The sequence below is a fragment of the Hesperophylax consimilis genome, chromosome 12 (genome assembly GCF_061612785.1).
Source record: "Hesperophylax consimilis isolate HC1 chromosome 12, BYU_Hcon_1.0, whole genome shotgun sequence".
In the NCBI taxonomy this organism is placed as follows: Eukaryota; Metazoa; Arthropoda; class Insecta; order Trichoptera; family Limnephilidae; genus Hesperophylax; species Hesperophylax consimilis.
This window is the reverse complement of record NC_142847.1, coordinates 18,818,402-18,833,301: the sequence shown is the minus strand read 5'-3', so window position 1 is coordinate 18,833,301 and position 14,900 is coordinate 18,818,402. Positions and strand designations below refer to the sequence as shown.

Genomic DNA, 14,900 nt, shown 5'->3' with positions numbered 1-14,900 from the left:
TTGCAGTATTTAATTAAAGCATCTGAAACATTTCTAGGCGACCATATTTTCAAACCAAAAACACATGATTTTGCATTACTACGTATGGCATCGCCTTAAGTAGAAACAAGTCGGGCTGGCTATACAGCTTAATAATCTACTACAATTAACGAAATATTTGGTGTTACTCACAGACTCTAACCTCTTGTGGAACTCTTATGTTGAGAATGTAAAATCGAAAATTTCCCCGATAACCTGTGTAGGTACTCTATCGACTTAAAGGTGTGCTCCTCACATTTCTACTGCGTGCCACATATAATGCTATGATCCACTTCCACCTGAGTTATCTAGTTAGTATCTGGGGCACCATTACCAAAAAACAAACATCCGAAACACAAGTCATTCAAAATTGAGCCGTAAGGAATATATATCATCTACCATGGGATACACATGTCAAGATATGTACACTCACAGACACAAATACTTCCTAACGATTCTACCAAAATATAACATCACAACGCTATTCTATAAATAATTAAACACTCCTCATATACCAACACTAAACCGGTCTTAATTCCGACATACACAAGTCCAAAAACAATCACAAAATCAAATACACTTATCGTCATCTACTTACACGACTATATTTGGAATTAACTCCTTACAATACATCGCATATAAGCAATACAACGCATTACCTAGTAACCTAAAACTTCCAGCAACGAACAAAAAACATTGGCAAAAGCTCTTAAAAGCTATTTCCTCAGCAGTTTTATTAATGAGTGACATTCTTTCTTTGGAACTCCAAAAGAACTACTGTGTTTATTTCTTATAATGAATTTATGCAATATTTTCCATTTAACTGTGTTAAGTCTGTCTAGTCTGTTTTAAAATTTACGTACACTGTTCATTGAACTCCCTTTTAAATTCGTTTTCTTATTTAAAAATAAGCTTAATTTATTAATATTAATTAATTTTATCTTTCCCGAAATGAGTCATTTTGAAATGTATTATCATTAAATAAATAAATAAAAACTAGAGATACCTAGATAAAATTTAATAAAATCAGAATTTCATTTGCAAGCAATCACTTTTCCATGCAACACGCCATTACCAACCCATTAAAATTGAATTCTGTTCTGAGAAAAATTATTTCATCAATGGTTGGTTCACCGGTTACTGGTAGTTCTACCTCCCACCATGCAGTTTCCTACACAGTTTGCTGTTTCAATAATTTCACAGCGGTAGGTAGTTAGGTACCTAGCTAACTATCGATTTGACGGGTTTAATGGTTTGGAAATGTTGCTAGTGCAATGATTCAATTTTATGTCGGCAGTTTGGTAGTTGCAGCAGTTGCCCGAATTATCCAGTTTGGTTATAACATGGATAGTAATTAGCAAGTGTTCGGCATACTGATATTAGAAAGTATAAACTAAATCGAACCTACGAAAAATCAAGATTGTGCAGACGAACAGCTTTTCGGGCCTCCGATTGTAAATTCGGGATTTAAAAATTAGATATTTAAAAATTAATTCGAGATCTTAGATTCGAAAACTACAGCACATTTCAGAAGTAGTAATATTTGTTAGAATGATTCTCCATCATGTCATCTTATGAGCCTTACAGACGACTCAATTTGATTGAGTGGTTGTTTTCAATCTGGAGTTGAATGTAAAGTTGAACGCGTTTTATGCGATAAGGTTAACACTCGACGGTTGACACACAACGGTTGAACCTTGGTTGAATCAACCAAATTGAGTGGTCTTTAAGGCCCATTATATTTCGCATTACATAGCAGTCGCACTATATGTTATCATATCGTACGTACGTTTGAATACGTGGTATTAGTATTTGATTACGATCCACTGGAATTTCGATTAAACGGACCCCCCCGATTACAATTAGTCTGTTTGATCGTAGTCTAAATAACTTCGTGGGTGTACTGGCAAAAAACCTTGACTCGAAAATCGCTGTTTTTAGAAACCAAGCATTTAATTTTGTTTTCAATATAAAATGTATCTTTTTTCATTCGTGTCCGTTTGATTTTTAATTAGTCGGTTTGATGTTTTTTTTTTCAAAAATGGCAGCAATTAGTATATTTTGCCAGACGTTTGTATTTTGGCAACTGTGCTTTTTGTTCGCAAGATACTTGTTTAAAATTGACTGATTCAATTTCTTGTCAATACACTACAAATCTACACTGTAAAAATACAATTCCACTCGAATTGTGGAAACATAAACAAAAAAGTACACATTTAAATATTATGCGATGTTTACAGAAGTACAAAAAAAACACGTTCAGTCAAAAACAATTAATTTGAGTTTAAGTTTTCTGCCAGAAATTATAGATGCAAATGCACATATAAGGCGTTAATGACGGCTTCCGTGGTCGCGGGTTCAAATCCCGGCATGCGCAAGTTTTTTTTAATATTTGATTGATTTGTATAATATATACTCTTATTGCGAAATCTTCCAGAGTGGAAGATACTTTCAGTATCGCCCTGGTGTAAGACCACCATTCAGAATTGAAACGTTGCTCTCTCAATAGTCGGGCACTTCCCCACCTTCCTCTTCCACATATACTTCCCCTCCCCACTACCTTAAGCCTGACAACTTACCCCAATTGGCGATGCCATAGTCTCACTGGCCCCAGACGTTTGGGAACAGTTGGGACTCTTATGTGGTATTAAAAATAACGATTTAATGTTTTTGCCAGTGCAAGAGTATTCTTTAGATACACTAAACGTTAAATTTATTTTTTTTAAATATAGAAAATTAACACGACTTAGTGTGTTCTGCCTGTTTATAGAACGTAAATAGCAAAATGTCGAATTTCCGACTGTATAAGTACCTATTCTCTGAAAATTTGACCAAAGGCAAATAAAGGTAAACACTGTCGAATAGTAAACATAGCTGTATATAGCATGCGGTGACGGACGTATAAAGCTATCGATATAATACTATAAACTTCCTTCGTCGATCGATAAAAGTAATGGTCGGTTCGTGGTTTCTGAACTGGTGTACTACTTGTGTGTTTGCGCAATAGATAGTAAACACGTCTAACACCTGCTACTGACAATAACTAGCGGGAAAGGTGAAATGTGACTATTATTAAATTTGAGACGTGCGCTAAACAACTGATAAATCATATCGATACATTTTCATTGAAATCATTGTAACGTGGACGTCAGATGGATACGTTGTATTTTACGGCTATTCCAACGGTATGGGCTCCGAAGAACTCGCATCAACGATCCCTTATGGTGTGTGACACGCATTTTTTTACATGAACACCGCCCAACAGTCCCACTAGCCCGGAGCCGGTTGAACTATGGAGTTCCCAATTTGGGGTGATGTTAGAGACTTAAGGAAGTCGAGGAGGAAAAAAGATGTGTAAGAGGAAAGTTGGGTTAGGTTAGGTTAGGTTAGGTTAAAAAACTGAATCAAGTGAGTGAAGTAAAAATTAATTAGGAACCTTCGTACTAATAAGATTCTTACACGCCCGTTCAACGTTGGTATGATAAAGCCGACCTCGAGCCTAAGACCGTTTTTTTATTTTTTATTTATTTATTTAACGCCCAGAGGGCTTTTACATGGTTGGTAGTATAATTTTAATTTGACAAATACTTTCAAACATAAAAAATAAGAAGAAAATTACATTTGATAAAAGCTATGTAACAAGTTATACAAACACAAGAAACAAAAACAGAAAATTACAGCTTTTTACAGTTGGTTTACATGATGTGTTTAGGAGTATTGTTGAAATAAATGTTTTAAATGATCCACAAAACTTGCCAAGTTGGTATTGAATATGTCAACATCACCCAAGTAATGATTTCCCATGGTGTGAAGTCGTTGTATCGGAGAGTGGGCAATGTAGTTACGCTTATGTGTGCTGCTGTAGAATATTGTATTTTGTCGTGTTGTTACTGTGGGTGTATGTATGTTTATAAGTTGCAGGAGTTCACAACAGTCGAATTTAGAGTTAAGTATTTTGAATAAGAACGTTAAATCGTTTATTTTACGTCTATCTTCTAATGTATGTATTTTTAGAGTATTTAATAAGAAATTGTATTTTAAGTCTTCGACAGGGATATTTAATTTAAAATTTATAAAACGTAGAAATTTTTTTTGTATTCGCTCAATGTTGTTAATGTGAATTGTATAAGATGGAGACCAAACTACTGAGTTATATTCAATTAGACTTCTTACTAGAGATACGTATAATAGTTTAATGGCTTGCAAAGAATTAAAGTTTTTAGTTGTTCTTAATACGAAGCCTAGTGTTTTCATACCTTTGTTCACAATTTGATGGATATGATTGGTGAAACTTAGTTTTTCGTCCAAAATAATTCCAATCCAGAGATCTCTCATTTCCGTGACTCTTTCTAAAGCTATGTTATTGATGGAATATTCGAATAAAACAGGATTTTTGTTTCTGAAGAAAGTCAAGGTTTTGCACTTTACTACATTTAAAAATAAATTATTTTGAACGCACCAATCTCTAAACTTACTAATATTTGACTGTAGTATATGGCAATGATTTATATCAGTTATTAACCAAACAAACGCCATGGTAATAAGTTAAGCTTTTAACTGTTCTGATGACTTTACGCACCGCGTTATATTTACAATACGTTTTGTAGTAAGAGTTTTTAGTATATTTAGCTAAGATATTTTAAACGTAAACATATTCAACAATAACAGACGTACCAAAGTCAAAATAGCGAACATAATATTCGTCAATCCAACAGCTGTAAGTGATTTCCAAGAATACCTACGTCATACTCGTATATCTATTGTTCTCCAAAGTTTCCCAAGTTGTATAGTCAAGGTTCGCCATTGTCACTAAGAGATGGCATATTTCCTACATCGATGACTGTGAAGAACCGTCTAATGGCACCCTGAGAAACCTAAGTGACGAATGCCAATAGAACGCATTGTTGTACTTATGCAACACACCATTGTATTGTCTACGTAAGTTCATTATTTGCTTGTAGGCACCTATTATACAACGGGTACCTGTAACTACTCGTATATATTTAGATACAATGATATGGTACAAAAGAAAATTTAAGACAACTACTTATAATTTTGACAACAAACGATTTCAAGTCTTGCTAAATGTACCTGTAGGTCGCGCAATGAGGAACTGCAGTCCTTGCAGAATGTACCTACCTGTAGGTCGCGCAATGAGAAACTGCCGTCCTTGCTAAATGTACCTGTAGGTCGCGCAATGAGGAACTGCAGTTCTTGCTAAATGTACCTAGTACTATCCATAATTTGAGGAGATTCTTAATACAATAGTATCATTTTTCTTCGTTTATATGTATAATAAAATGTGTTTATTCAGAATCAGCGTTTGTTGATCTATATGAATATATATGTTTTTTGAGCCACATTATTTTTCACACTAGTTTCTTATTAGAATCTATTCGAAGAACACATAAGAGTTATACGTACACGCTTTTGGATACGATATCCTTGCGAAGCGTTGCTGAGAAACAGTTTTTGGTACTGGAATCTAACTATTGAAGGGCAACGAGAAAGTGTTATAACGATTAGACAGTTATTCGAAAAATGTACAGTTCTCTTTTTATCATCAATCAAACATAGGTATCTACTAATGTTGGTTGTATGTGCGTTAGTCCTGTGTGAAATCTGGTGCAATGAATTAAAATTTGCTTTGATATTATTAAGTGTCAAAAAATGTAACTGATTGTGCAAAGAATTGAGAGAAGCGATAAAGTAGGTACCTGCGCGTGATGTGATATTTTTTACTTATTTTTAATTATTTTAATTGAAATTTAAAATTGGAACTGATTTATCAAAAATTTAGATTATCCCGTGATTTTTCACGGGTCATATTGACAAACAAATAATACTTATCATTCAGTTTGGAATATAAAAAGGTATGAAATAATAAATTCATATTATTTCAATAATATTTTATCCAAACAAACCTAGGCTTGCGTCTAACGCTATTTTTGTAAGTAAATTCGTATTGAAAATCACAAAGTACACATCACTGTAGTGAAGTTTCAGGATCCTTGGAAATACGAATTGAATTGATACATCCACATCTGTTTTTGACAATATCCTAGGAAGGACTAAAACTCTGTCTTGTAAGAAACTAACGATTGTACCTTTACTAGTTGTAAATAGAAAGGGATAATATTTTTTTGTGTATTTTATTTTAAAACAATGAAACGAAAAATTCTTCTTCTGTTTTACTCAAGAAATAAGAAAAAGAAAAAAATTATTCGAAGAAAAGTTTCCCTACGATTGTGAGTGGATAGGTTCCTTTATTTCCTTTCCTACAAGTTTTTAATCAAGGCTTTCCAAACTTGAGAAAATAAAAGTAAAAATGTCACCCGACCCGACCTCAATGAAATAGTAATCACTAGATAAGATTTGAGTTAATCAACCACTCAACATCCCAAGTATTATGATCTACCGATTTGAAAGAAAACTGATGGCATTTCGATTCCTGGGCCCTGGTGACTTTTGGTCCTAGACAGTATAAGGAAACTGACGCGCACGCTGACAACAAACGGACATGTGAAACTTTTCTAATTAAACAATTATGAATCAAGGACGTATTTAACAACTTATTTTCCTACAGTACAAAATTATATTAATACAGAAAAGGTGGAAAGTAGTTGTGTTAATATGGGTCAATTTTTGAGAAGGAAACTAATCTAGTTTATCGTATTTCAAGGTACGAACTTAATTAAACAGACGATAGTAAAACTGTACCTTCAAGTGGTTTCCAAACTTATCACCGGAGGATTTGGACAGCGGAAACCGCGGCTAGTTTTTTATCCTACACCAATCAATTATTGCGCCAGCGCTAGGAAATCTTAGTCACATTTCAACAAAATTTAGTCATTTATGAATATTTGTTCCCGTATAAAACCTCAGATTAAAAAACTTTAAGCCGTACAATTATTTACATTACAGAACTGTAACTCTGTTAGGTACTCCGACAGTCACTGACTTATTTCTGTCTCGTAAGCTAATTTGTTTAATTCCTAGAAATACATTTTAATTTATTTATTTATTTTAAGTTTAATTAAATTAAAGAATATTAAGCATTATTATGTTCAGCTATTATTTATTATTTAGTTTTTTTTATTATTATTATTATTGTGACAGTTGTTTAGGCGTTGAAGGCCATTCTCAAATAAAAGCTAATTTATCTATTCCTACTAACTATAAAACACTAATTGCTTTATCGGAATCAGCTTAAACATTCAAACGATAAGTTCTGGCGTCATGAAATTTGCACGGTTTGCCATGTTATCTAGGTCAACGCCACTATTTTCGGCGAAGTAATTTCCATCGTGAGCTTGGAACTTAAATTCAAAACCTGAAAAAAGTCAAGTTGTAGGTCAACAAAACCGTTTACTGTTTGGAACTTCATATCTTTGACCTATCTTCCTAAGAGCAAAGCTAGGTAGTATTATCAAATGAGTTACATAGCTCAACTTGTATTGTATTAAATTTTATTGATTCACTTGATCGTGCCATGCCTCGTGACGCACTAAACGAATTCAAAACACACTTCAGGTTGACATTATTTGCCGTCAAGAAGACTGCCTAATGATCTTATTAATATTTCAGTGTGTTGCCGGTCGATACGAAGCGGGGTGATTGGCCGATGTTTCCGACATATTGGATTCCTGGGAGCCAATCATAATTAACGGTGACGTATACCATACCCACCGACGCGCAATATCTGCGGGCCGAAATAAGCAATATTCCTTGTCTTTGAACTGACTAGAAATCAATGAGAGAACTCAAATAAATTGTAATACTGTGTTAAAAAAGTTCAATACATTTATGAAAAAAAGGGGACTCGAGAGGAATATATTTATTCGTTAGGTACTTTGTAATGGATATTCTTTTCCAGATCAGTGTTCTGAATTTGAAAAAGATACGCGGAAATATCTAAAAAGGACGCAAAATCTTGAATAAAAACAAATTCTGTTTCAAAAAAGCGGCATGTGCCAGATTGGTATCCCTGACGAAATAGCCAGGTAGGTACTTCTCATCTTCTCGTACTATCCCATTCCCACTGACTCCAGACGGTTGAGACCATAGACTAAAAGTACATCAATGGTTGAGACTCTTTTACGGTAATCACTATTTGATTTGTTTCTATTAAAATGTGTAAAAACAATCGAGCATATAAAAATTATTATTGGTGAGTTTTTACTATAGGTACTGTGGCCATTTCGGCTATGCAATATGTAAACTTGCATTGTCTCAAAAATTATACAAATACTTTTAAGATCTACCGTAATCAAATAAAATAACTTAAAAATTTCTTGATAAATAACTAGAATAATTACTGATTTTACTGTCTGATCAGTTAACCCGTTATTAAATTACTAACGTCTCGTGTGCCGGAAGCTAATGAAAGGCGAAGAAAAGCAATATTCATTTTGTAGTGTATCAGACGAGAATATAACTAAAAGAAACCATAATGAAAGTGATCCCTAATAATAATTATGTACCTATTAATGTTTACCGGAACAAGCAATTGGTTTTCCTCCGAATATTGCAGCATTATGGTGTGCGACTCGTATTTTAAAATTTGCATAAATTGTATATTTTATTATAATTATTGCGAAGATGATTTTATATTCATTACTAATTTTGAAACGTGTCCGACATATCGTGAAAGAGAACCGATCTGCTTTATTTTTTGTGGTGCAAAAAGCCTCGCGGTTAGCAGTTTCCCTTACCTTGCTTGAGTATATTGGTATCGCAGCCACGTACTTTAATTTATTAAAAATATATATTAGATTAGGTACAAAGAAAATTTATTTGTTTTCGAAAAGTAATATGATTCTAAGGTAAATACAGGGTTTTCCAATAAGAGGTGTTATTTTGATATTCAATCGTAAAAGATCAATGGTTTCGTTGCTTGTGTGGCACGTAGCGCCTTCTTGTTGAAAGTAAACGCTGTCCAGATCAATACCATCCAATTCCGGCCATAAAAAATCATCATAATCATAATAAAATAATCATCTCTCGATAGCGCAATCCATTCACCGTAACTGTTGCTCCAGCCTCATTTTCGAAAAAGTAAGGTCCAATGACTTCGCCGGACCATAAACCGCACCAAACAGTCACACGTTGAGGATGGAGAGGCTTTTCAACAATAACTCTTGGGTTTTCCGAGCCCCAGATGCGACAATTTTGCTTGTTGACGAAGCCACCGAGGTGGAGATGGGCTTCATCACTCAAGATGATTTGCATTTGATTCACTCAAGTGAATTTTAATAATTTCAATGCGTTGTTGAAGCGTGTATCGTTCAATTTTTATTAATGGCGTAATTTCAACTTGCCAAATGTCAAAAAATGACAGCTTCAAAAGTAACATCTACCGAAATAGCGGGCTATTTAAAATAACACCTCGAACACCTCTTATTGGAAAACCCTGTACATTAGTATTATAAATACTTTCAGCTTCACAAATTCTACAATAATTATAATATCCAGTGATTTTTCACGGGTCTGCGCTAGATCTTAATATTATCAGTACATATCATAAAATTAAATTATGCCGTCGCTTCAAAAACAGTTGATGGTGTAACGGTCAGTATTGTTGCCTTCCAAGCAGTTGATCGAGCTTCGATTTTCGGTCATGGCAATTTTTATTTCATTTTTAGTTTCAAATTTGTTGTTTTAAACATTTTTTTTTACTTTCCCGTGATTTTTTACGGGTAAAACTTGTCGAAAAACTGTAAAAATAATAATGATACGAATATTGAAATTCGAACAACGTTTGCAGTATACACCATATCGTTACATCTCTTTCGCTAAAACAATACGTAGTTAGGAAATAAGAAAAATAAATGGAAGTAATACTACTGAATTCATTCCGTTTGATAGAGATACCTATATCACAAGTAACAACGCAGCTCTCAGCGGCAGTACTAGTTTGTTTTTCTTTTTCATGAATAAATAAACGTGTCTGCTTTCTTTGTGGAAATCGCAAAACCTCAACCGTTGCAGAGGAGTGGCGGTTTCATAATAAAATTAAATTATAAAACAAGAATAAAAACGTTTTATTTCAAAGAAACTACACACGGGTTTGCAGTATACACCATATCGTTACATCTCTTTCGCTAAAACAATACGTAGTTAGGAAATAAGAAAAATAAATGGAAGTAATACTACTGAATTCATTCCGTTTGATAGAGATACCTATATCACAAGTAACAACGCAGCTCTCAGCGGCAGTACTAGTTTGTTTTTCTTTTTCATGAATAAATAAACGTGTCTGCTTTCTTTGTGGAAATCGCAAAACCTCAACCGTTGCAGAGGAGTGGCGGTTTCATAATAAAATTAAATTATAAAACAAGAATAAAAACGTTTTATTTCAAAGAAACTACACACGGTCCTGTCCACAAAGCGTTTTCAACCGCAGCCTTTTTATTTCCATACCATGTGTCACTTGCCACCCACCATTGCAACGAGTTACTTCCATGATTATTATTTTTTTAGTTTAACGACGTAAGTGAAACAGCCATGCACAAAATATGCGACGCGCGGCCCCGGGGTATTGGACAGACCTGGGGTTGAATTTTCCCTTTCAAATCTCGAAAATAAAGTTGGAATCTTAACGACATAAGTGATCAAGCAGTGTAAAAACAATATTCGACGCGCAGCCCGGCGAAATCGACGGACCTACGGTCTACTTTGCCCTAGCAGGCCTAGAAAATCTATATTTCCGTGGGGTTATTTTTTTTTTTATTATTTCTGATGAACGAATTACTAAAATCCCAAATGTTTCTAGAAGGGAGGTTACCATCGGGAAGATATTAATTAATCGTCTAGAAAAAATAAAATCTGGTGCTTACGTATAATTTTATAAAATTTACAAAGCTTTTAAGATAAAATATTTTATTGGTAATCCTGTTTTTAGTAATCATAAATATAAATAACTTACATCCGTAGGGATCCCTCTGGAAACACTTAAGATTTTGGTAATACGTTCATCAAGACGCTTGACAAACTGTTGTTATTAGAATACTAACTGTACCCCGCCACGCGTTTCTGTGGCTTCTTCCAGAACTTTCAAGAGCATTTTCGAACTTTCCGGAACCTTCTAGACTCACCGACACACTCGGCCACTCAGTTTAAAAACTTATAGAATCTTCTTGAACTTTCTCCTTCCAGAACCTTCTAGAGCATTCTAACACCTTCATGAACTTTCTGGAACCTTCCAGACTCGCCGACATAGTCGGCGGGTCCATTCTGGAATAATCTGAAGCATTCGCAGCCTTCCCAAAACAAAGCAATGTGCTAGAAAGCATATTTTCGTCATTCACTCCCACCTACGCTCAACCACCCCACCAAACTCTCTTACTTTCGATATGACACCGAGGGCTATTAGTTAGATGTATGTAGGTCTTTTAACATTTCAATGATAGCTCAAGTGGTTGTATTTTTTATAAATTTATCTATCGGAAAAAAACTATCCTAGTTCACAAATATGCTTTAATTTCAGAAGTATTAAAAATTGGTTTTATTGTTTAAATTAACTTTAAAAAATTGGTTTTATTATTTAAATTAACTTAAAAAAAAACGAATGATTGAAAAAAAACATCGAATGCCTTAGCAATTTCATGCTGAACCGAAAAAAACATGGAAGTGGCTCTCTAAACCGTGTGACTGCATTTACGGCATTACGCTGCTGCCACTAAGAGTTCAATCATAACTTCTTTTTCTTTTACATGCGTCATTTATGAGAAAGAGGGAGAGGTTACGACGTAGCTACCAGCGATATGCCTTTGCAATACCAGCCGCTAGTAGTTTTCTGAGCTCACGTGCATCACGGCGTTACTTCCGTGTGACGCGTCGTAAATTAGGTCGCCACCGACTGTTTTAATGTTCCACATCACGAGTGTAGGGCGTGTGGCTTGCAGTTATCGGCTCATATTAATAGTTTTCCGACATGCATATTGCATGAGATACGTACGGTCCTACGTCCTACCGTTGAGAGCTTTGTTCTAACATATTATTATCCCTTTCTCGTAAACGGCGATGAGTCATATGGGTAGGTACAAACCTATACTAAAATATATATGATCGCGTTTTACGGCAGAAATGGTAGGTACCTAACTTATTTCTTTTAGCTTCACCGCTTTAGGTAGACGACACATTACGCTACCCGCACCATGGCTTGTTCTATTTCAGCTTATCTCTCGCAATGCGAATGAATGGCGAGCGATACGCTGAAACAGGCCAAGCCACGAAAATATAGTGTAAAATAGTATATAGTAAATATAGTATAATCCTTCGAAGAATACCGCGCATTAGCACTAGTTGCGAAGTCAAAACCCGACAAAGTGCTAATAACAATGTAAAGGGGAATTTGAGCTTCGTTCGAGAGTGGAAGATACTTATATGTATTGCATGATTCCGAATAGAAACATGGCTATTCACTCTGCTAAGATGCCCACATAGAATAAAGAAGAAAACAAGTAATGAGATGTGGACGTGTTTCGCAATACTAAAATCTGGAAAATCTGGCCTTTAATTTTCAAAAAAACTCTAGCCAGATCATACACAATACACCATACACAATACACCATACAACATACAACATACAACACAACACCACACCACACCACACCACACCACACCACACCACACCACACCACACCACACCACACCACACCACAACACACCACAACACACCACAACACACCACAACACACCACAACACACCACAACACACCACAACACACCACAACACAACACACCACAACACACCACAACACACCACAACACACCACAACACACCACAACACAACACACCACAACACACCACAACACACCACAACACACCACAACACACCACACCACAACACACCACAACACACCACAACACAACACACCACAACACACCACAACACAACACAACACAACACAACACACCACAACACAACACACCACAACACACCACAACACACCACAACACAACACACCACAACACACCACAACACACCACAACACACCACAACATACCACAACATACCACAACACACCACAACACACCACAACACACCACAACACACCACAACACACCACAACACACCACAACACACCACAACACACCACAACACACCACAACACACCACAACACACCACAACACACCACAACACACCACAACACACCACAACACACCACAACACAACACACCACAACACACCACAACACACCACAACACAACACACCACAACACACCACAACACACCACAACACACCACACCACAACACACCACAACACACCACAACACAGTCTACGGGACAAAAAGGTTGGGGTCCTCTGGTTTGGGTCTTAGGGGTTGATTCTTAGATTGTACAATACTTTGTATCTAACTACGATCATATTGGTAAATAGTGAAAAAATCGGTGGTTTGGAACTATACATTTGACTTCCAGGCACGTCTTCGAATAGCGGAGCTAAGCAATGAAGGCTTTTCGCAATGTGATATTTCTTAGTAACTACGTATTAGATCCGAAAAAATGCTTAAAAACTACTGAATAATTTCACTCACCTCAATGACGTCATCAGAGATTTGGTAGATTTGCTTGGAGACTTCTAGTGAAGGCAAATCCATCGGCAGGCGCTTCATGAACAGGCGGCAGTTGTTGTCCGTTCTACAAACACCTGAGGAATAACAGTCCGATCAATACAATTCACAAACAAAACTATTCGCAAATAAAGCCAATAGCAAATAACGCAATTCGCAAGACATCCATTATATTCACAAACAGCAAATTAACAACAACAAAAAACATATCTTCAAATTAACTCAATCAAAGTAAATTTCTAGAATATTAAATAAATAAACCGTAGCTATTTATTGTTTTAAATAACACATCTGCCCTGATGATGGACACTGCAATGCTGTCCGAAACGTTGGCTAAAGAAGGAGTTAGCGCAACACGGAATAACACCCCAAAAACAAATAACAAAAATACTTTTGGCCGTGAAAATCTTAAATCGTAGCAAACACGTACAAATTTATAAAGTTCTTAAGCAGGGCCAGAAAAAAAAGAAACAAATTTATGTTTTAAATAATACATTTATTTAAATTTTGTTTTTACTTTCGTGAATGCAAATCTTGGAAGTGGAAATTAACCCACTTCCCGACATCCGATCGAGCTGATTGACACTCATTGTCGGTGACAATGCATTATATAAATTTTGGTGGCCCGTTTGCACGTATTTCTCTGAAATTGGCTACCAGCCGGCCCAAGTGATGACACGAAAATTTAAAATAGATGTTTTATGATTAAAAAAACTTTGTTTTTATTACGAGTTCAATTTGATGACATCGTAGGTGTGGAGTTAAAGGCGGGTCTCCAGTAGAGGAGAGGCGTATTTATCGTACCCAGTAAAAGTACAGGGTATTTTCATGCGGTACTTTGTAACTGTGACAAGTCTCCAAAATACTCATAAGTATTTTATACTGGGACTGAGTTATTTATTACTTTCTGTCCCCAGTCCCCAGATAGGTATAAAATACTAAATACCAGAGTATTTTTAATAGATATTTTGAACATGTATTTTTTGTACTCACTGTACCCAGTAACGAAAAGTACCCACAGAACTCACCTCTAATATGCAATACTCGGCAGCCGCAAGCCGCTGAGAAGAGTGTTCCCCCAATTCGAATACGGATAACCCGCAAAGCAGAAGTACCAGACACGAAAATAAAAATTTGTGGGGAATCGTTGTTGGCAGAAATTATCTAAGTACAGTTACAAAAAAGGAGAAGGTAAACCTGAGGATTATAGTATCTGTGGACAGAAAGTAATAAATACTCAGTCCCAGTATAAAATACTTGTGAGTATTTTGTAACCGGTATTTTTAACAGGTATTTTTTTA

At 35.5% G+C, this 14,900-nt stretch overlaps 1 protein-coding gene across 1 annotated transcript in view; it reads right to left on the bottom strand.

Moving 5' to 3' along the window:
- LOC149419281 (putative RNA-binding protein 46) overlaps positions 1-14,900 on the bottom strand; it is a 234,177-nt gene that overhangs the window by 211,580 nt on the left and 7,697 nt on the right. The window contains exon 4 of the mRNA XM_089637964.1: positions 13,564-13,676. Coding sequence (XP_089494090.1) covers positions 13,564-13,676 — 113 coding nt within the window. The remainder of the gene's footprint in view (positions 1-13,563; positions 13,677-14,900) is intronic.